The following is a 21224-nucleotide window of genomic DNA, read 5'->3' as shown; positions in this document are numbered from 1 at the left end:
GCATGCTGAAATGAGCTTCTTACTAATGGTCAGCAGTGACACCGCGGTGTTTTTCACAGGCAAAGGCAGGTGTTGAACTCCAAATGTCAGGGCCTGGAGAGGGGGCCGTTCTGAGGGAAGGATGCATTTTGATTCTGGACAGTATACGTTTTCCTTTGAATCACTGAGTCATTGGGTGTCTACAGGATCCTGGGGGTCAGCTCTTCTCAAAGACTCAGGGACAAAAGTTGATTTTCCCAAAGCAGCCGAGTGCGGGAAAGCGTGCTAACGTTGGACAATGTGTGGAGGGCTGTGGCATCATCACGCAGCTCCTACTGTATACACAGAATCATCTGCTGAAATAAACACCAAGTGTGCTGCTTTCAAGTGTTTCAATGACCTCTGCTTCATTATTTCCTGACATTAAGAAGTTTCAAAATTCAAAAAACAAAAACAGGCCAGGTGCAGTGGCTCATGCCTCGGATCCCAGTGTTTTAGGAGGCCAGGAATTCGACATCAGCCTGAGCAACATAGTGAGACCCTTTCTATACAAAAAGTTAAAAAAAAAATAAACCCCAAAACCAAGAAAAAAGAAAGTAGACTAGAAAATCAAGGGCCTTTTAAAAGCTTTTAAGATAGTACAAATGGAGCATAAATGAGAAGATAGTCGTTCACAAGGGTGAATGCTGTCGGTACCTGACCAACCGCTGTCTCATAATTAAGGATTAGTTGATTCCTGTGTTTGTTAACCTGTTACTGTGACCTTTCTCAGTGTCAAGCAGGATGCTAAGCCCTGGGGATAAAAGATGACATTGTAGACCCTGCCTCATGAAGTTTGGAGCCCAAGAGCAGCAAAAGATGTACAAGAATGAATACAGTGAGAGACAGAATAAGGTGTGTACTCATTACAGGGACAGTTTAATGTTTAATTTAGAAAGAAAAATCTCTAGGTGGATGCGGTGGCTCACGTCTTTAATCCCAGCACTTCGGGAGGCTGAGGCGGGCAGATCACTTGAGGTCAGGAGTTCGAGACGAGCCTGGCCGATACAGTGAAACGCCATCTCTACTAAAAACACAAAAATCAGCCGGGTGTGGTGGGGGGCGCCTGCAGTCCCAGCTACTGGGGAGGCTGAGGCAGAAGAATCGCTTAAACCTGGGAAGCAGAGGTTGCAGTGAGCCAAGATCATGCCACTGCACTCCAGTCTGGGCGACAGAGTGAGACTTTATCTCAAAAAAGAAAAAAAAGAAAGAAAAATCTCCCTTTATATTTTTTTCTGTGTGTCTTTCAGTGAAAATTCCTTTAGCCAAGATGTTGGATCAATTGATTGAATCATCGTAAGGATGGTGTATGTAAGACTCTTCCTAAACCACAAACTCAAATACTATGGTTTTTAATGGGCAAGAAACCACCGTTTCAGGCATGGTGGTGAGTGCCCCGATCTGGAGGCCTAAGGGCCAATATTTGTTCCTACTCTCTGGGAACAGTGAGGTTCAGAGGACAGGGTCCTGGAGAGCACGCCCTGAAGGCTGGGCTGTAGCCGCTTCTATTACTGGATACTTGGACGAGTCACTTGTCCGGTGTGAATCATTTCCTCTTCTGAAAAATTATGGGTTTTGACTAGTTCATCTCCAAGTTCCTTTCCGACAAAGGGTTCTGAATCTCTATTTCTAGAAGGTGAAAATTTACCCTGAGAAACTTCAAGTCACAGATGGTTTTTAGATAGAGGATTAGAATAATAAATAAAGCCTCTACCTGGGAAATGTAAGCACTTTCCCAGATTATAAGTCATCATCATTTCAAAATAAACTTGCTGCAGAATAATCTTTTTAGAAGTATAAATTACTGCCTGTGAACTGAAAGAGAGGAGAATGTCCTTAAGCTCAATTGGTAAAGCTCTCCATCAGATTCAACTCTAGCTGCGGGAAGATGTTAAACAGTGTGAAAGAAGATAGAGGAGGCGAGTTTCTGGACTGCAGGGCCAGCGGCGGCCAGGAGTTGTCAGCTTCATAAGCAGGTGAGGTCCAAGTCATAGGGCCTCACAGCAGTGTCAACCTTGGACTTCTAGCCATTAACACAGTCTCCAAATGCTGAGGTCTGTTCCTGGAATAGAAACCTGCTCTGTTCTGCCTAAAATGCTCTTTTAAATGGTTTCAAAGTTGCTCAGTGTTTTGCTAATGTTTTAGGGGAACTATGGAAAAGCTTGCACACCACAGAGAGAAATCATGCTAACAGGGGAGCAGGGCTGCCTGGGGAACTGGTCCCGCTCAAACAGGCATTGCTATCAGAAATTCTTCTGCAGTGAGGCAGTGCTGGAATAGGTTCCCAACGCCCCCATGTTCCACAGGGACAGGCTGGCAAAAGGGGCTGTGTTGGTGGTGACAAGGGCAGCTGAGGACACGAGGTCATGACTCGGCAGTGTCAGAGGTCTTCTGTGATGGGCACTGCCCTTGTGACAATCTAATTAGGTGTTGGATCAACGGATCAAATATTAAGCTGCAGGCTTTCAAAATGTCCATTAAAGGTTTAAAATGTACGCAGGCCTTGATTTTAATGGCCCACTAACAGAGCTCATCAAGCTCCACAGTTCTTGTGATGATGCTAAGAAGGACCCAGCTCCTGTGTTCCTGTTACTGGCATAATCCAACACCTTCATGGCCTTCGGTCCTCTTTATTAGTTATTGACAATGACAACTGCACACATCTTGACATTTCTGCAAATACTTCTATTGTATATGTGAATTACGTTTCTATAGGATTTAATAAGACACGTGTTGTCACAACAATAAAATGGAAAGCAGAACCAAGTTCAAAAGACCTTTATTTCTTTTTATCCTCTTCTCATCTCCATCTTTATAACCCAAAGGGCACAGTCTTCAATGGAAGGCTGTTTATAAATGGTAGGTTTTTTGCCTCTGTTGATAAATGCTCTAAATAACCTTAAATTATATACCATGTCCTTTGGACTATAAAGCATGCACCTAATTTCTCCATGTTTTTTGAACATTATCAATGTTCAAACACACCTGAATTACTCGCAGGGGCTTGATAATGAAGGATGTGTGTTGTTTATTTAAGGTTGTACATAGAAATACTGGCAGGCTTTGCTGCTGACACAGTGTCACACATGCTTGCTCACAGCTGTATCCTCAGCAGATAGACGGGCCTGGGATCCCACAGGGGCTCCATGCCTTTGGGCATGCGATGGCCAAGTAAGTAGGCTATGTCAGCACAAACATAACTGGAAAGGAATTTTTACTGGGGAAAACTGAAATAATGCTGATTAAATTTGGAAAAGAGACAGGGATGGTTGTAAAGTTGACTCTTGATGTATAAAAAGTGGGCTGGAAATTTTTCAGCAAGACAAGTGTATTATTCCAATTAAAGGCAACCTCTTCCTTTCTGCAGCATTTGAGAAGTCCCAAGAAACGCCTGAAGTAGGTCCTTTATTCCTAGACTCTAGGGCCTCCTTGAATAACAGTCGTTCACATTTGAAGAAGAACATGTATTGAAGAGGTTGCTAATTTAATCTAGCATCACGTTACGTCGTGGAAAGTAAGATTTCCCCCTTAAAAATAGCAATTGCCCCTTTACAAAAACCAAACAGAGAGAAGAGACAGAGAGAGCCTCTGTCCTTACCGTGAGTGACAGAGCCATGCAGACGAAGGTGAACTTCTTGATGTGGGCTGCCGTGACTGTGTTGCTCGTGCTCACCAGTTTGTTGCTGGGGTTATTCTGGGGAAAGAAAACCACAGTCATGAATGGGCCCTGCTTATCCTTGGCTGAACCCACCAGGGGATCTTGAAGAGCATCTTCCTTTTGTTTTATCTGATGTGTCTGAAAAGAGGTTTCAAGTGACAGTTTGCCAGGCGGCTGTCATGGTGAGTGTCTCTTGGGCAACTGTCAGGTCCCTGCACAGGATCATTAACCTCAGTGAATTCTCGACTCAATGCCCTGTAGCATCGTCCAACTCAGTCACCTCCCCTAGGCCTGGGTGGCCCACCTCGCCCAGTCCTGGGGCTTCAGCTCTGAAGCCTGCTCCTGCACCATGCACCCCACTCCTGGTCCCAGCAGACCCTGTATCTGGCCACCATGGGCATCTCCCTAAATGCCATGGCCCTGCTCAGGGGCCTCCAGGGCTCCTCTCCTCCCTACCAAATGGACTCTAAATCCCACCGGGCATTCAAGGCCTTGTGCAATCTGACATGGACTCACCTTCCAGCCGTGACTTCTCTACTTCTAGCCCAAATGGGGCTTCCTGCTCTTCCCCTGACACACCTGGCACTTTTGTTCCTCCTGCCATTGAATCCTGATTTTCAAAAACATCCCTCTTTCGAAGGCCCATCATCTTCACAGCCCATCTGTTCCCAAAAGCCTCTTTGACCTTTGACCTCCAAGCTGAGCCCTACCTCCTGTAAAGCCCAATGAACCTGGAGCTCTCTGAGGGCAGGCATCACGTCCTGTCATGCGTCCAACCCCGGTGAGGCTGTGCTTGCTGAGATAACGCCCTGCGTGTCTCCCTCAGAAGCACTCAGCACAACATCTGAGTAGAAGAGATACCCCAAGAGCATCTGCTGCACTGGATTTCAAGCAGGACTGCGGGAGGCTCAGATGTCCCCCAGTTTGGCAGACAAAGGGGCCTGCCGAGGCTCTCCAGCTGCAATGCTAAGCGTGCTTCTCACCTCCGCAAAATGAGGGTCTGGCCCCCGGACCACAAAAACTGGCAGAGAAAAATAACCCTGGCCTCATTATGGACCTAATTAGTCCCAGAGCCGACTCACAAAAACAAACCCTGAACACCTGGCTCCGCATCCAGCCTCGTGAAACACACACCCGCAGCTACTGCAGGATCCACGTGGAAAAGAGCTTCTGATTTTCCTTTACTGGGAGGCTAAGGTCATTTCTCAAATCCCTGCCACCACCAGGACCAACCTCTGAGTGAGTATACGTCTTCTTAATTCTAGTCTCTAAAACATATCTGTTTTCTAGACTGCTCTACGGCAAAGTGCAAGTCCCAGTGGTTGGAGACCTCCATCTCCATTCACCCTGGATCTGTTAGAGGACCGCTCTCTGTAACAGCAGTGCCCTGCTGGGTACGATGAGAAGGAGGCCTATGTTGGAAAGAATTAGGGAACCTCAGCAAAACACACATACTGCCATGGGGACAGCAATGTAGCACAGCTCCTTCAGGGGCACTGTGATTTGCAAAATGGCACATATTCCCATGAAGATCGTTGGAATAAACCAGCAGGTATCATTAGATTAGCACTGGCGTTTCCGTTTGTTGGCCCAGTTGGCTCAGAAGCATCATTTTTTGCAGAGAACTGAACATTAGAGAGAATCTGCACTAGTGGAAACCTCTCTCGGCTCCTACTTAGCTAGAACTCCCAGAAGGTATGTGAGAAATTTTAAATCTCTGATTCTGGAGCCCACAAAGAAGCTAAGGATTTCAACTGTCAATGCAGCAAATTCTGGAAGTCCACATGGAGGTGCCTAAGATTTTGGTGAATAGATGGTATTCACATAAATGGCTGGCGTGGCTTGCTGGAATGCTTGGAAACAATGGGCGAGGTTTTAAAAGGATTTGGAGTAACTTGAAGTTCTGGCTAGAGGTATGCTCGTTAAAGGAATTTCTTTTATAGCTCCTAGCCTCTGTGATCAAGAATAAAACAATGTTTTTGTTGGATGCTCTTACTGAAACCATACACTGTTGTATTGTTAAATTTTATGATTTCAAGGTGGCCAAAAATAATCTCAGATGAGACCTAGGCAGCCAGAAGGTTCTAACACTTCAGCACTTGCCCTTCTCATCAGTTTCATCAGATGATCACCTTATTCATCAGGAGCTAGAACTGAAATTTAGCAAAAAGACACACATTCATGCTGGTTTTCTAGGATTTACTTCTATACACACGTGCCTTGAAATGAAAACAATGATTTCTATCTATAGACTGAATTAAACCCACTCAAACAGTGTCTGCTCTCTCCAGCAAGTGACTCATGCCTTCTGAGTCCACTCTCAGAGGCCTGTGAAGCAGGAACCAAAAGCATTTCTTAGGAGATCTCTGCATCCTGATGCTGCAACAGAATATTCCCAGTAGCTGACGGGTCCTAAGTCACAGTCCAGTAGGTGGCGGGTCCTAAGTCACAGTCCACTAGGTGGTGGGTCCTAAGTCACAGTCCAGTAGGTGGCGGGTCCTAAGTCACAGTCCAGTAGGTGGCGGGTCCTAAGTCACAGTCCAGTAGGTGATGGGTCCTAAGTCACAGTCCAGTAGGTGACGGGTCCTAACTAATGGTCCACTGAGGAAATTCCACTCAGTACAGGGTTCGGGGCCTATCGCCCATTAGCTCAGTACAGGGGAATCCCTCACTGGTTTTCAGGTGGGTTACCCTTCCCAGGTGATCCTCTATCTCTAGGGAAATAGAGGATGCAAGTGATAGAGACAGGGAAGAGTGGCCTGGGGGCTGGCAGTGGAAGAATGTCCTGATAGGGAAGTGGGAGCAGGCTGTGTGGGGGTGGATGTGTGTGTGTGTTTGTACAAGCATGCCCTAACAGAGAAACTGCTCGGGAACTGCAGGAGCAGAGGAGGAGGAGGGCAGATGTGGATGATACTCCAGACTTGATCCTCCGTCTCCATCTCACACTTTCAGAGATGCTTGGGCGGATGCCCTTGGGCCAGGCTGTAAAGTGTGGTGGGGGAGAGGGGGTCCCCAGTCCCTGCTCCCCAGGCCTCGCCCCTCCCAGAACCCACAAACGGTCTCAGGGGGGCATCCTGAAAGCTGGTGGCCATGTGAAGAAAGGAGGGAAGCCTGCAGCCGGTGGCCTAGCCTTGCTGTGTGGCTTCCTAGGGCTTCCTGTGCCCAGGAGAGGTTAGGCCGGTGGTGGGGGAAGGCGGGAGGGGCCGGCATTATCCAGGGTCCAGTGCCAAGCTGCCCATTCTGCCAGAGTTGAGCGCTGTGGACACCGCTGGCTAGGAGGCTTCCTTTCCTCACCTCACAGGCTCTGGCTGGGATAAGACAGCGTGATGCTGGCAGTGGCTGCTAGTTCTGTGGACATTCAAGGCACAACAGGCACCCTTCGTGGTAAGAAGTGGCAGCCTGTTTGCCTCCTTCCAACGTATCATTTAAAACACTGTAGACTATTTTTGGAGTATGTTTCACCAGCCATTTGTTTTAGAGTATTAATACAAGTCTATAGGTTTAAATCATAATGCTATAAAATAGACTTCTATTGAATGACAGCAGGACAGTGCTGACTGGGTCACAAGTTACGGGGCAGAAGGCTTATGTGACTCTTGTGGCTGGGGAGACACAGCAGCTGTCAACAGAGGCTTTCCACTGGAATACGTCTGCCATATCAAAACACTGGACCCAGGTCTTGCCTATGGCCAGGCTTGAGCACGCAGGTAGGCCAGCCCACAGAAAGAGAACCACATCCTCATGAAGCCAGGAGCACGGCTTCCTGCCTACACCTTAGCCATCTGGTAGGGGGTCAACAAAGTATTCTTTAAAGAAACAAACCACAGAAATAAAATTCCATAAATTGATTTTGGGGGAAGTTTATTTTCCCTTTTGCAAACAAATCATTACTCAATGGGAATAACCTGAAAGTAACTACAGAAGATCACTTTGGAAAAGCATCGCGGGATCAGCGTCAAGGCAAGCTTCAACTTGCCCGTTATTTTCTGAGGAAAATATTCCTTCAACGTCCCCAACGTCATATTAACCTTACAAAGGGAAGCAGGACTGAGGAGCAACAAAGTGTCCCTCGTCAGAGAGCCCTGTCTATCAAGCAGTCATTTCAAAAGCGTGTTTCAGACATGACACCGCACGGGTTCTCACCTTGTCGAAAGCAGGATAGACAGCACGGATCTCCGTCAACCAGCCGTATGGCATGTGACCCACGGGGTACGTGGCTGTCAAAATCGCCACGGCCTGCAACAGGAAGAGGTGGCAGAGTTAGCAGGATATCAGCAGAAAGTCCTCCAGGAGCTACAGTAGGTGACAAAGCACGCTGGCTCAGGTGCAGCCACTGAGGACAGAGCCCTCCACACTGGGGGACAAACATCAGGCAGGCACAGGACAGCCCGGGACGGGGGGAACTGACAGCAAATTGGGCTCCTAGGGGCAGGCACTCCGCCGCATCCTTGAGAGTGGAATGAACCAGCCAACAAAGTGGGCGTGAAACAACGGGGAGGCATCATGTTTTATGCGGATGCAACGAGAAAGAGGTGCAGACCACTGGCTGGGAAGCCAAGATTCCTTTTATTTTTTCTCTTTTTTTTTTTCTTTTTGAGGGAGACCAGAGTTTTATTATTATTCAAATCAGTCTCCTCGAGCACTGGGGTCAGAGATGAAATCACAGGAAGTCAGAGCTGTCTTCTTGTGCTCAGTCAGTTCCTGGGTGGGGGCCACAAGCTCAGATGAGCCAGTTGATTGATCTGCGTGGGGCCAGCTGATCCATCAAGTGCAGGGTCTGCAAAGTAAGCACTGATCTTTGGAGCAGCTTAGGGGGGTCCGAATGTTGTAGCCTCCAGCTGCATGACCCCTAAAGCATCATTTCTAATCTTGTGGCTAATGGTAGTTCTACAAAGGCAATCTAGTCCCCAGGCAAGGAGGAGGTCTGCTTTGCTCTTACCATTTTTGTTTAAACTATAAACTATAAGTTTCTCCCAAAGTTAGTTTGGCCTATGCCCAGGAAAGAACAAGGATGGCTGGGAGGTTAGAAGCAAAATGGAGTCAGTTAAGTCAGATCTCTTTCACTGTCTCAGTCATATGTTTGCAAAGACAGTTTCAATCCTTCCCTTTGGGTTTTATTACACCTTAATCTTAAAGTGTAGGCTATAAAGATGGGAAAAGACCATGCACTGCTCTGAGACGCCAAGATTTCAACCCAGGTCCACCCAACTCCAGAATCTTTGCTCATTCCATTGAGCTACACAGAACCCTCTAGTCTAGCCCTATTTATTCTGGATTCTCAAAATGAAATTGCGAGCCCTCCCTGCTCTCCGGAGGGTCTCTTCCTTGGGATCCACCTCTAAGCCTCCACTCCATCCTTCAGGGACGCTGACATTTTCGGTGGTTGTTGATGGCTCTGTGCTACTCTCCTTCCAACCCAACTCACTCCCAGTCTGTTTGGTCACTATGGCCCAATTTAGATTTTTAATTTAAGAAAATTAAATACACATTTTGTGCAGAAAGCTATCAATGTGTTTCCATGAAAATATGAGTTTCTGACCAGACATGGTAGCTCATGCCTATAATTCCAGTACTTTGGGAGGCTGAGGCTGGAGAACTGCTTGAGCCAAGGAGTTTGAGACCAGCCTGGACAACAAAGCGAGACACCGTCTCTACAAAAGAAATTGAAATATTAGTTGGGCATGGTGGCTCAGGAGGCTGAGGTGGGAGGATTGCTTTAGCCCAGGAGATCGAGGCTGCAGTGAGCTATGATCGTGCCACCACTACACTCCTACCTGGGTGACAAAGCAAGACCCCGCCTCTTAAAGGAGAAAAATACAATGACAGTTCCTTCCCTATGTGAATGAAAAGGAAGAAAAGTGAAAACAAAGCATCTAAACCTACATCCTGGCAGTGTTCAACTCTCTGCCTAGCCTGTGAAGGAGGAAAGCGAGCTTCAGCTGTTTTAATTAACGAAACGGCAATGCCCGGAGGTTCCAGGAACATAAGGCAAGTCCCCAGCAGTGTGACGGAAGTGTGGTGTGGCGTGGCATGCTAGAACAAAAAGGAGCGTTGGGATCGGGCAGACCTGGATCCAAACCTTCACCTCATCGCTCCCCAGCTGTGCAAAGCACCACCTCTCCCACAGCTCCCCTTCTTGCTCCTCTGGTGGAACAGTAAGAATAATATCCATCCCATAGGGTTATTGGGGAGTCAAGGAAATGTACATAAATGCCTGGCACATGAGCAGATGACCAATAAATGCCAGCGCTGTACCCCACGTGCTGTTCCTATATGCCATCGAGGGCAATTTTCAAATGGCTCTAACGTATACTTGTCCTTTTTCTTTTGTTAAAGGGGAGGATGGAATTCTAGCACACAGGTGGCTGGGGTTCCATACTTTTTATGAGAAACTTGAACTGAAGTATTCAAGAACAAAAACTGTGTGTTACAGTAGCCACCCAAGATGACGCTCATGACTCAAAAAACAAAATCCAGGAACACACCGAAGCAAGAGAAAGTGTCCTGCTTCGGATTTATGTGCTTCTCTTTCCAGGAGAACATGAGCAGCTTCCCAGGACATGGAAACTGGCAGGGGCTCTGGCTGGAGACATGCTGACAGTGCAGTTAGGGCTCCAGACCGCTCCCCGCAAGGCAGCCCCTGGACAGGGGGCCCTCGTGGGCAGCCATGAGCCTTCCTCGGGAGCAGCAGTTCCAGAGTTGGAATTAATTCTCCAGAGGGCAGTGGAGGAGGAAGCCAATGAAGTAATTCTATTAGTTCAAACCCAACTTGAAAGAGGGAAAAATGAGTCAACTCTTTCTTTGGAGTGGCTGCCAGTTTCCAGAGAAAGTCTGTTCGATCAAGGAGCTCCCCATCTGAGGTGGGCAGGCCAGGCGCGGGTGTGGTGGTGACGGGTGGGGTGGCACATGCATGACGATGAAGGGCAGGTGAGGGCAGGCTGGGTCAACACAGAGGCAGCGGCCCTGCAGCCACTGGGTGTGTCCCACTCGGCTGCCACGTGGCATGCTCCATCGTCCTCTGCCACCACGGTGAAGAGGCCGGTGCTGGCTCCGTGGACATGGAAAACGGAGTAGGAGTCAGAAAACCTGGATTCTAACGCTAGCCCAGCTTCCAGCGAGTTCTGTGCCTTTAACCTTTTCTTTCTGTGCCTCAGTTCCTCATATGATAAGCAAGAAGGATGTATGACATGCATGACAGGTTTTCTCCCATAATCATAAAAATACACAATTACATGATTATACGTCACTGAACGAGATCTTTATGGTTTCCTAGGGTGACTGTCAGGTAATTTAAAATTGGAGAATTACTTGAGCTCTCAAGAAGAACTGGACATCAGTTTCGGCACCCCCTGCCCCACCAAGCTGATTATAAGCCCCACATCCCCAAAGCATGGCCTACCTCTGTGGCTGCGGAACTGCCACCAAGGTCCCGGGAAACAAACAGGTTGACAATAGGCCGACTGATTCTCTGTGTGGCCAGAATGAGAGCCAAAGGCCACCAGAAGCTCAGCATCTTTCTTATTGTTGCATCTCCCTACATTAAGAAACGAAGATAAAAGTTACCTAAACTCTACAAGTAGAATGGAAAAAACGATTCAGAATCAAAGCTTTTCCTTCGTATGTTAATCACCAGCCAATTCATTATACTTGAAAGTAATATAAGGAAAAGTGTCTGTAGACAAGCCAAGTTGAATTAAAATAAAATGTTCAGTCTTAATAGAAATTAACTGAGACAGCTGGCAAGCTGCTGTGAAATTAAAACACACACTGAAATTTAATGGATCCCAACCACTCTTTTCCATACTGGGACTCAGGGAATCTCTAACCAAGGTAGAACCCACATCTAGGGCCTGAGAAACAGGTCTGAAATTAAGTCTTCGTTATTCTCATCAAATGGGCTGGCTAGAAGCCATGTCAGGAAGAGGTAACTCTTAGAAATAAAAAAGTTATTATAATTTATTTTGGAATCAGCTCACAAAAATGTGCCTAATTATTTTGGCAGTGTAGAAATTGACTACAGAGGTTCTTATTCTCGGAGCTCTCATAGACGTCATGTAAACTGCTCAAAAGCATAACCAAAATAAAGGCATGTAAAGAACAAGGGATTTCTAAGACTTCTGTGGCAAAGGTGTGGGATATCTTTAAAGTCTGGCTTTCATTATGCAATTTTGGTTTTGATTGTTCACAAGGGTGAGAATTACATCACAGAACCATCGTGGCCACTTTATTTCCTTTTGCTGGTGGCTAAATGTTAAGAGACAGATTGTTACCATCAAGACCAATTTGTGGTTGGCCTAGTGATGAGATAACTAGATAGGATTTCACTGACAGCCTGACCTTGGATGGAGGTAAGTGGTCCAAACAATTACTGCTTGACACCACAAAGTAATGTGTGGCCCAAGTGGGGATCAGGGTAAGGTGAGGGGATGAATTTAGGGCTGTAGATGCCTTACAGCTAAATGCAGACAAACCGAATGATGTCTCATACCTATGGGAAGGGAAAATTAGCACACGCAGAAATCAGATACGGTTTATACTTACAACAAACAGAATGCTTTGGTCATCTCTCTAAGGTTCTCTATCTCACTCCTACTTGTTTCTTATTCAACTTTCAGGGCACAGCAAGATCTGCCTCCTCCAAGGAGGCATCTTACACTACATCACTACAATCCTTCTCCCAGTGTTAGTGGCTCCTAAATCCTCATGCAGGTGATGTGCTGTCTCAGATGACTGTTTAATTGTTGCTCCTGTATTGTTCTGACCTGCCAAACGGGATATGATGCTGCTTGAGGGTAGAGACCATATCTCCAAATTTCTGTGTTGCCCTATGGTACCGAATGTTGTACTCGGTCCCCAGGAGGTACCTGAATAAGGGACTGGTACATTGAAGGAAGTATAAACAAAGCCTGGATCCCTGCTATAAAATTAAACACAGTGAAATGTAAACTCAAAGGTAACGTGGGGCCTGAAACCTCTGTTGACTGCAGAGTAACTTAGAAGAGCAAGAGAAACCACGAGTGTCGTATCTATTCCTTGGCCACAGATTCTCTGTACCTCTGTCTCCTCCTGTGGGACAAGGAGACTGGACAGTGACATCTCAGATCACATCCATCTGTTTGAGTTCATTAATTCTCCAACTGTCTTTCCCGGCAGACACCTAGCACTCAGCCTCTGGGTATGACTCCTGGCCAATTTCATGTTTTGATGTCACTGATTTCTCATTTTCTAAGAGGTAGAACACAGTTCTATTCTACTCCGAGTCTTAGATCACGGTTGGGTTGGCAGACGTACCCCCAGCTCCGGGCCACTTCTGTCGGGGATGATGTCGTGGATGTTCTTGTAGTAGCCCAGGCACAGGGTGGTGCAGCGCACAAGTGCGCCCATGTACAAGGAGAGGATGGGGATGAGCAGGGGCTCCCGGCATTCCAGGTGACTGTGAAGCAAAATGGCTACAAAAACAACCTGAGAGAAGGGAGAACGGGAACAGGTCAGAGGGGAGAAGCAGGAACCGATCGACAGAAGCACAGGGCCATGCTCTGGAACCTGAGACAGACCTCTGAGCAAAGATCTTGATTTTTATGCAAAGAGAGGCGAAAACTGGATGGTGGCCTAGTGTCGCTCTCATGTAACTCAGGTGCAGATGTTTGCAGTTGACTGGAGGGACACACTGATCATTCTGTTATACCTACCATGACAATTCTTTCAAGCAACTACAAGCATCTTTCAAGGCATCGTTTTTAAGGTTATTGCTTAAAAAACAATCTATGCAATATGTTTTCACGAATCCCTTGGCAATGACTGACTGGAACATATAACTTAAAATAATGACAGCACAGAAAAGCACTGCATGTTTGCACCAAACCAAGAGATTTGGTGCAAGATGTACTATTGTGTGAAACCCATTAACTTAGTAAAATTAAACAAAAACAAAACAAAACAAAAAAACACCCCTCGAGAATTGCCATTGAAATGGGAGGCATTATAAATAATTTCCATTTTACCATTGGTGATTAGTGATTACTTGCTACTTATGCCAAGGTGGTATTTCAAAGTACTGTGGATGGAATCTATTTACTCATTACCAACTTAATGTAGCTTTTCCCTCTCGAGGCTGGACACTCATGTGTGTATGTAACACACACCAGAGAACTAGGCTACATTTAACAAAGAAAAAAACAGAAGTGATCAATTATACAGGAAAACAGACAGTAATGTTTATAGGATCGAAGGCACTAAAAATGGGCTGGGTGCCATGGCTCACACCTGTGATCTCAGTGCTTTGGGAGGCTGAGGCTGGAAGATTGCTGGGGGCCAGCAGTTCCAGACCAGCTTGGGCAACATAGTGAGACCCCATCTCTATAAAAGATTTTTTAAAATGAGCCAGGTGTGGTGATGTGCGCCTGTAGTCCTAGCTACTTTGGAAGCTGAGGTGGGAGGTTCACTTGAGCTCAGGAGTTTCAGGTTACAGTGAGTTTTAATTGTGTCACTGCACTCCAGCCTGGGTAACAGTGAGACCCTACCTCAAAAAAGAGCCACTGAAAATTCTGCCAAAAAACACCAACAGTAATAATTATAAAACAACTTATATTAACATTTAAAATACTAACCTATAAAAGTAGAATAGGTTGAAATAACCAGAGTCAGGAGAGAATGAAATTACAATAATGTTTATATCTCTATCCAATGGTACAGTCTCTAAAGCAAGCTTCACAATGTATTAACCTCCCTGTCCTGCAAAAATCAGAGAATCAGCCCAGCTTTTGTCTAGAGTCCTCCTGGGATCCAGTCATTCCAAAGACCTCAGAAGCATACTGAGAACAAAGGCAGGACAATGCATATTCCTGAGCTACATCAACCTTAATGGCTAAATATCAATGGAAAAAACAAGCTGAAGCACGTAAAAACCAGGACTGCAGCGGTGGGAGGGCCGGTGGGAAGGAGTGTGTGACTGAGGAGGGGGTAGTCAACAGAGAGAAGATCGGGGAAGCTGCCTGCTGTGTTTAATGGTGGGAAAGTCATTAGTAAGAACCATCTAGGTGGGCTGATGGGGGTGGAAGTCAGCCTCAAGTAGGTAGAGAATGAAAGGGAAGTGAAAAAGACAGTGAGTAGAAGCCACCGTCCCAGGAAGTTTGGCTATAAAGTGATAGAGAAGTGTAGCTACAGAGTTAGGTGAAATACACAGGAAGCTTCTTGTTGCTGTGTTAACATGGCAGAGATTTGAGCACGACAGGACAAGGGAAACGATGCATGAGAAAGCAGGGAACAGGTTCCTGAGAAAGCAGCACAGGCCAGGACCCAGAGGAGTGGCCCTGGATGGGGGGAGGGACACTTCCTCCCTTACAATGAGAAGAGAATGGGGAGGATGCAGGGCTGGAAGGTAAGTGTGTAGGTTTGTTGGCTGGAAGGTGATGAATTTGGTTGCTGCAGCTGACTCTGTGAGGTGGGAAATGAGGTTATATGTTGGGAGGTGAGAGGCAGAGAAACACCCTCTGAAATAATTCCTACAGAGTCAGTAGAGGTGAGGGATAAGATTGTGCATTCACAGTTTGATCAGTTTGTTCCATGGTGTAACCTTTTGCAGAAGCACCACGGAAGTGCAGGAAGATGCATAACACAGGGTTGGTTCAGAGGAATTTTCTCGGAAGGCTGAGATGAAAAGGCAGGAGATAAGGGAATTTACAGGAATGCAGGGGATGTACACATTATGATCTGACCAGCCTTGGAATGTCAGCTGACCTTGAAAGGCAAGGGCTGATGATAGCAGAGGAGTTACAGGATGGAAATCCGAAGACGGCAAACAACCTTGAGATTTCTCACCTTGATATCAAGCAAGCTAAGAAGGTCCAGATGACCAGGGAATAAAGCAAAAACAGCAATATGTTTTCACGAATCCCTTGGCAATGACTGACTGGAACATATAACTGTTAAAATAATGACGGCACAGAAAAGCACTGCATGTTTGCACCAAACCAAGAGGTTTTTTGTACTATTATGTGAAACCCATTAACTTAGTAAAACTTGAAAACAAAACAAAACAAAACAACCCCCCTCGAGAATTGCCATTGAAATTTGAGGCATTATAAATGGTTTCCATTTTATCACTGGTGATTGGTGATTATGTGCTATTTATGCCAAGGTGGTATTTCAAAGTACTTTGCATGGAATCTATTTACTCATTACCAACTTAGATATGTTTTCATACCTAACAAATATTTTCAGGTAATAAGCGGAAGCCTGAGGGTAAAAGACTTTAAAAAGAGAATTTATTCCCCTAGCCATATTGTGGTAGGAACTCAAGCAACAAGGTTTAAAATAACTACTCCACCAGGCACAGCCTGAAGCCAGATGGCATCTGAACTTGGCTTCCACGCTCCCACTAACCAGATCTGTTTATTCTGAACTTGCAGGCCTTCCCTCAACAGGCAAGGGCCAGGATCAGGTTTAAAACAGAGGGGGAAAATGGCTGTAGGTGTATTGGCAAAGTCTTTTTCAGAGATACGCTTTTCTTCTTCTGTCCTTGGATGGCTACTATGTTTATTTCAGGCAAAGTTAAGGAATTTTTTTTTTTTTTTTGCCTTTAAAAAAACACACATCTACAAATGTGTGCTCACAAACGCTCACCGACTTGCTGATGCCAGTGTTTGAAATGAGAGAGGCTTACTGAATTTCAAATGAAGTGATTAGAGTGAATAAGGCAGTCTAGTTTGTCTCCCAGAGGATACAGACAGTAAGACTGGGACAAAATTCTCTACTCACTCTTAAGAAAATTAACAAAGACATACCAAAGAATGATGGTTGCTAGTATTGCTAGTATTTACACACACACACACACACACACACAATGTGTTAGTAGAAATCCATTTAAACTACTTATAACAGTGATCCACGGAGTAAACACAATTAGTCTGGAAATTATTGGTCTTCATACTAACAGTTCAACAGTAGATTATTTCAAGAAGGGGGCTAAGAGATCAGGGTGTGCAAGAAAGGAAAAATGTATGGAAATGTTCATAGAATAGAAATGAGACTGGGCGTGGTGGCTCACACCTGTAATCCCAGCACTTTGGGAGGCTGAGGTGGGCAGATTACCTAAGGTCAGGAGTTTGAGACCAACCTGGCCAAAATGGAGAAGCCCCGTCTCTACTAAAAATACAAAAATTAGCTGGGCATGGTGGCAGGTGCCTATAATCCCAGCTACTCAGGAGGCTGAGGCAGGAGAATCACTTGAACCTGGGAAGTGGAGGTTGCAGTGAGCCAAGATCATGCCATTTGACAAGAGCGAAACTCCGTCTCAAAAAAAAAAGAAAAAGAAAAAAGAAAGAAATGAGAATTTGGAAGGGCATGTAGAGATATAGTCTAACCTCCTCCTCTATGAAGAAATCATTCTCCCAAATCCCTGACTGTAGCAACTTAGTCTAACTTATAAATCATAGGAATTCAATCGATTTTTCCACTAAAATTGTTCATGCTCTATCCTTGGTAGAAGAAGAAAGGACAGAAAGCCAGGGTTGAGTGCCAGGGCTCAGAGAATTGGACCCAACAGAGAGTGGGATGTAGGCCTTCTTCTCAGACCGCGGGGAAAGGCAGCTGAATCAACTTCCTGGTTCTTTCTAAATGTGGGGAAGTGACCTGTGAATGGCAGCTCTGCATGGTAACAACAGAGGATTATAAGAACGTTTAAGAATAATTCCTAAGAGCCCTCTCTCTAGAACACAGTGACATAGTGTTAGGCCACACAGAGGGCACCCAGGCAAGTGCACAGTGACCCTAAGACATGCCAAAAGGTACTAGGTATGACTGTAGAGTCATCTCACATGCAAGCTCTGTAAAAATAAAGGTCAAAACCTCTTTATTTAAATTTAAATTCCTACAGCCCGTATTCTAGCAAGATTATACACACTTTTATTACAGCAAGTTTCCTTTTCTCAACCATTTAGCAAATATTTATTGAGGTCTCTATGTGATATAACAGTGCTGGCAAAACCAGGTCGAATGCAGAATGTACTGCACAGTGAATGAATGTAAATCACACATCAGTTACACATGCCAGAAGGGGACTCTGAGGAACTCTGATTGACACACAGACCATATTTACCTGAGCTATGACATCTGAGATTGAGGCACATCCCACCAGGAAACTGTATTTGTGTTTTAAGAGAATGCCAGCATGGGTCCATGCCTGCCAGAAAGAAAAGAATTTGGCATGAGATACACCTTCAATATTATGCTGTTTCTGGTTGATGCGATTTACTGGACATTCCTGAAATATACTTTATAGCCCCTTAGAGCCTTAGCGCCAAGGTCTGATAAATCTTTGGTTGGTAAAATTACTGTAACTTGATCTGGTGGCTGGTTCCACTTTAGAGTTTTCCAGTGGAGTGAAGGACTGCACGCAGGTATTTATTTAGCACCAATTGCATGCAGACTAGTGCACTATTAGGTTTGTACGCCTGGCAGGAAAGCTGAAGGAATACCAAGAATGGAGGAAACGCAATCTCTCTCTCTCAAGCATCTCAGTCCCAAAGCAGCATCCTTCCCACGTGATGCACGTCATCATGAGGGCTCTCATTTGGGTCTGAGTTATTACAGTTATTACCGGCGCTCACTGACTGATTAGAGTCTACTGTTTTCTTGTCTTCAAGTTTGGGCAGGATCTGACCTGACACTTTGGGAGATGAGGAGGAAGGTGCTATGAGGGGAGCAGATGAAAAGCCCGGGGAACAGCAGGTCTGGAGAAGGTTTCGAGTTCATGACGGGCTCTGTTTAAGGATCATTCTTCTTACCTTCAAGGTTGATTTGGACTGACACAGAAATGACATTTCATCTGAGCTACGCACAACGCGACAAGCAGGGTCTATTCCCCAGGTGCACGTCAAGACTTAGCAGAGCAACAGCTAATTCCCTGCCCATCTGCAAATCACGGCTGTGGGCTGGCTTTGTTGTCTGACAGCCACCATATAATAAGCTTCCTGGCTTTAAACATTCTCTCTCCAACCCATACATCAGCGCCATGCTGCCGGGGTGAGGGGGTGGGGAGGGAGGAGTTGATCTGGTCCTTATGAATGTTCATTATTTTCATTTTTATTAGCCATCTCGTGCTGTTATACCAGGGTTTTGGGGGGAACTTACAGAAGAAACATGGAAGAAAAGGGCACCAATTACAAATGCTCTGGTGTTCTGTTTGATTTCAGAAAGTCTCTTATGGCAAATAAATACAGCTGAAGGGACATGGACCACCAGGTCCTTAAGAATCTGCAATCCACTTTTACTAACAGTCCTGAGTTCCTGGAATTCACCGTATAACTGTAACTCTTCTATGTGTGTGGAGTCCCACTTCCAACACAGATGGGAGGACAGACCTCAGAGCAACAGCATGGACCTGGCCAGGAAGCTGGGCTTCGACTCTTTAGGGATGTCAGAAAGGCCACTTCTTTCAGTTCTCTAACTGGGCCACCACCATGGGCTAATTCAGGCACTGCAGGGAAGCCAGTTATGCACTTACATCATGCATCTAACTGCATATAAACTTGAGGTGGGGTGGTAAAAAACTATACAGACTAACATATTTTTAAGTCTCCTTCCAAGAATAATTCAAAATGGAGCCAAAGGAAAGGGTTTACTTTCCAGCACTGGACCTTATTGGAAAACATATACATATATCTATTTTTTTCCTTTTCTGCTAAGTCTTTTTTATATTTATAAGACAGCAGAAGAGAATGAAAGCGCTGTTTAAGCACTCCTCAGTATCATGACAAAGAATTTATGGAAGTGGGCAGCCCTGAGCTAACGGGGTAAAGCTGGTTATTAAAATAATGAATCCCTGCCAGTATGTTCAACAGATTCTTACTCTGAAACTGTGGGTGTCTGTGCCACACAAGTGGTAAGTTTATCAGAAAGTGATTCTGATCCTTTGATCCTGAGTATATCAGAAAAGAACTGTGTATCTGCAACAAAATTTTCAAATGGGCTTTCCTGCCACCTACCAGAACTTGTGGCAAAATTAAATACATTGACAAGATGGACTGGTTAAAAGTCAACAGACAATTGGAACCTGAGTATTCTGCTGGTGGTATAGCTGCTATGAAAATCAGTCCGCTATTTCCTCAAGAAATTAAAAATCAAATTTGCATATGATCCAGCAATTCCACTTCTGGGTATATACCCCAAAGAACCAAAACCAGGGACTCAGATATTTGCACACTCATGTTCATAGCAGCATTACTCACAAGAACCCAAAGGCGGAAGCAATGCAAGTGTCCATCAGCTGATGAACGGATACACAAGATGTGGCCTAGACATTCACTGGAAAGTGACTCAGCCTTAAAAAGGAAGGAAATTCTGACACCTGCGACTACATGGATAAACCCTGAAGACACGCTCAGTGAAATAAGTTAGTCACAGAAGGACAAGCGCTGTATGATTCCACTCTTTTGAGGTATCTCAAGTAGTCGAATTTGTAGAGTTACAAAGTAGAATGGAGGCTGCCCAGAGCTGGGCAGAATGAGGACAGAATCTCAGTTTTGCAAGACGAAGAGTTCTGAAGATTGGTTACACAACAGTGTGAATGTGCTTCTTGACATTAAGCTGTACACACAACAATAGCTAAAATGGTAAATTTTATATTATGTATATTTTACCACCAGCTAAAGAAAAAGAAAGCAAGCCAATGATCTTCTCTACTCACCATTGCATCCATGAAAGGAAAGGCGGCGAGGTACAGGAAGGCCCTTCTCGTCTTGCTCCCCACCGACTCGTCCACGTGGTGCAGTTTATTGATAATGTAGTATCCTAAATCACTGTAAGCTGCAATGGGTCAAAAGGCATATGTGGAAATATTTAGAAAAGGGTATCTTTATATTCTTTTTATTTCAAAAGCTTAAAAACAATTTTAAATGTAGTATTTGTTCGTCGCAGAAAAATGAGATATGCAAATAGAAAAAAATGGCCTATAATCTCATCCCTCTACCCAGAGTGAGTCACAGCCAATGCTCTGGGTTCTAATCACCAAGTTCTTTTATTGTTCTGTGTTTTAACATAAAAATGAGATTGTATTACACACACTCTTTTGTAAACCATGATCATCTTTTCACGATATGCTTCTACATTTTATTTCTTTGAATTCCCTTCAATGAACTGAATTTCTTTTTGAGAGTTTGCTGAGTATCAGCTTGCCCAGTCTCCTACTGTTACACAGTTAGGTGGTTTCCATCATTTTGATACTACAAAAGAATGCTTGGTGGCTAGGTTTGAAGCTAAATGTTTACACATATTCTTAATTATTTACTAAGAGAAAATTTCTAGATGTTAATATGCCTTTCCATAAAACTTTAAAGCTAGCTTTTTCGCATTTGCCAGTTCTTCTATTTCACTTTTTGGGAAGAGGGTGGCAACTTAGGGTATAGTCCTGCATGCTGGAAAATGGCATTGCAGAGGTGCTTTTGTAGTCCTTCCAATATCAGAATTTGTTACCAGTGACTAGAACACAGTAGGCGGTAAGCCAGTACGGGCTGAATGAATGCATATGTGTCAAATAGGAATAGGGAAGGAG

At 45.1% G+C, this 21224-nt stretch overlaps 1 protein-coding gene across 1 annotated transcript in view; it reads right to left on the bottom strand.

The window, feature by feature from the left end:
* Positions 1-21224, bottom strand: part of ANKH (ANKH inorganic pyrophosphate transport regulator) — a 159954-nt gene that overhangs the window by 30293 nt on the left and 108437 nt on the right. The window contains exons 3-8 of the mRNA XM_011994185.1: positions 20361-20479; positions 17772-17855; positions 12968-13138; positions 11076-11210; positions 7820-7912; positions 3617-3712 (exon numbers count right to left, since the gene is read on the bottom strand). Of these exons, the coding sequence (XP_011849575.1) occupies positions 3617-3712; positions 7820-7912; positions 11076-11210; positions 12968-13138; positions 17772-17855; positions 20361-20479 (698 nt within the window). The remainder of the gene's footprint in view (positions 1-3616; positions 3713-7819; positions 7913-11075; positions 11211-12967; positions 13139-17771; positions 17856-20360; positions 20480-21224) is intronic.

The sequence above is a fragment of the Mandrillus leucophaeus genome, unplaced genomic scaffold, assembly GCF_000951045.1.
Source record: "Mandrillus leucophaeus isolate KB7577 unplaced genomic scaffold, Mleu.le_1.0 Scaffold445, whole genome shotgun sequence".
Classification (NCBI taxonomy): Eukaryota; Metazoa; Chordata; class Mammalia; order Primates; family Cercopithecidae; genus Mandrillus; species Mandrillus leucophaeus.
Note: the sequence above shows the minus strand (reverse complement) of the source record. Positions and strands in the feature narration are given on the sequence as shown.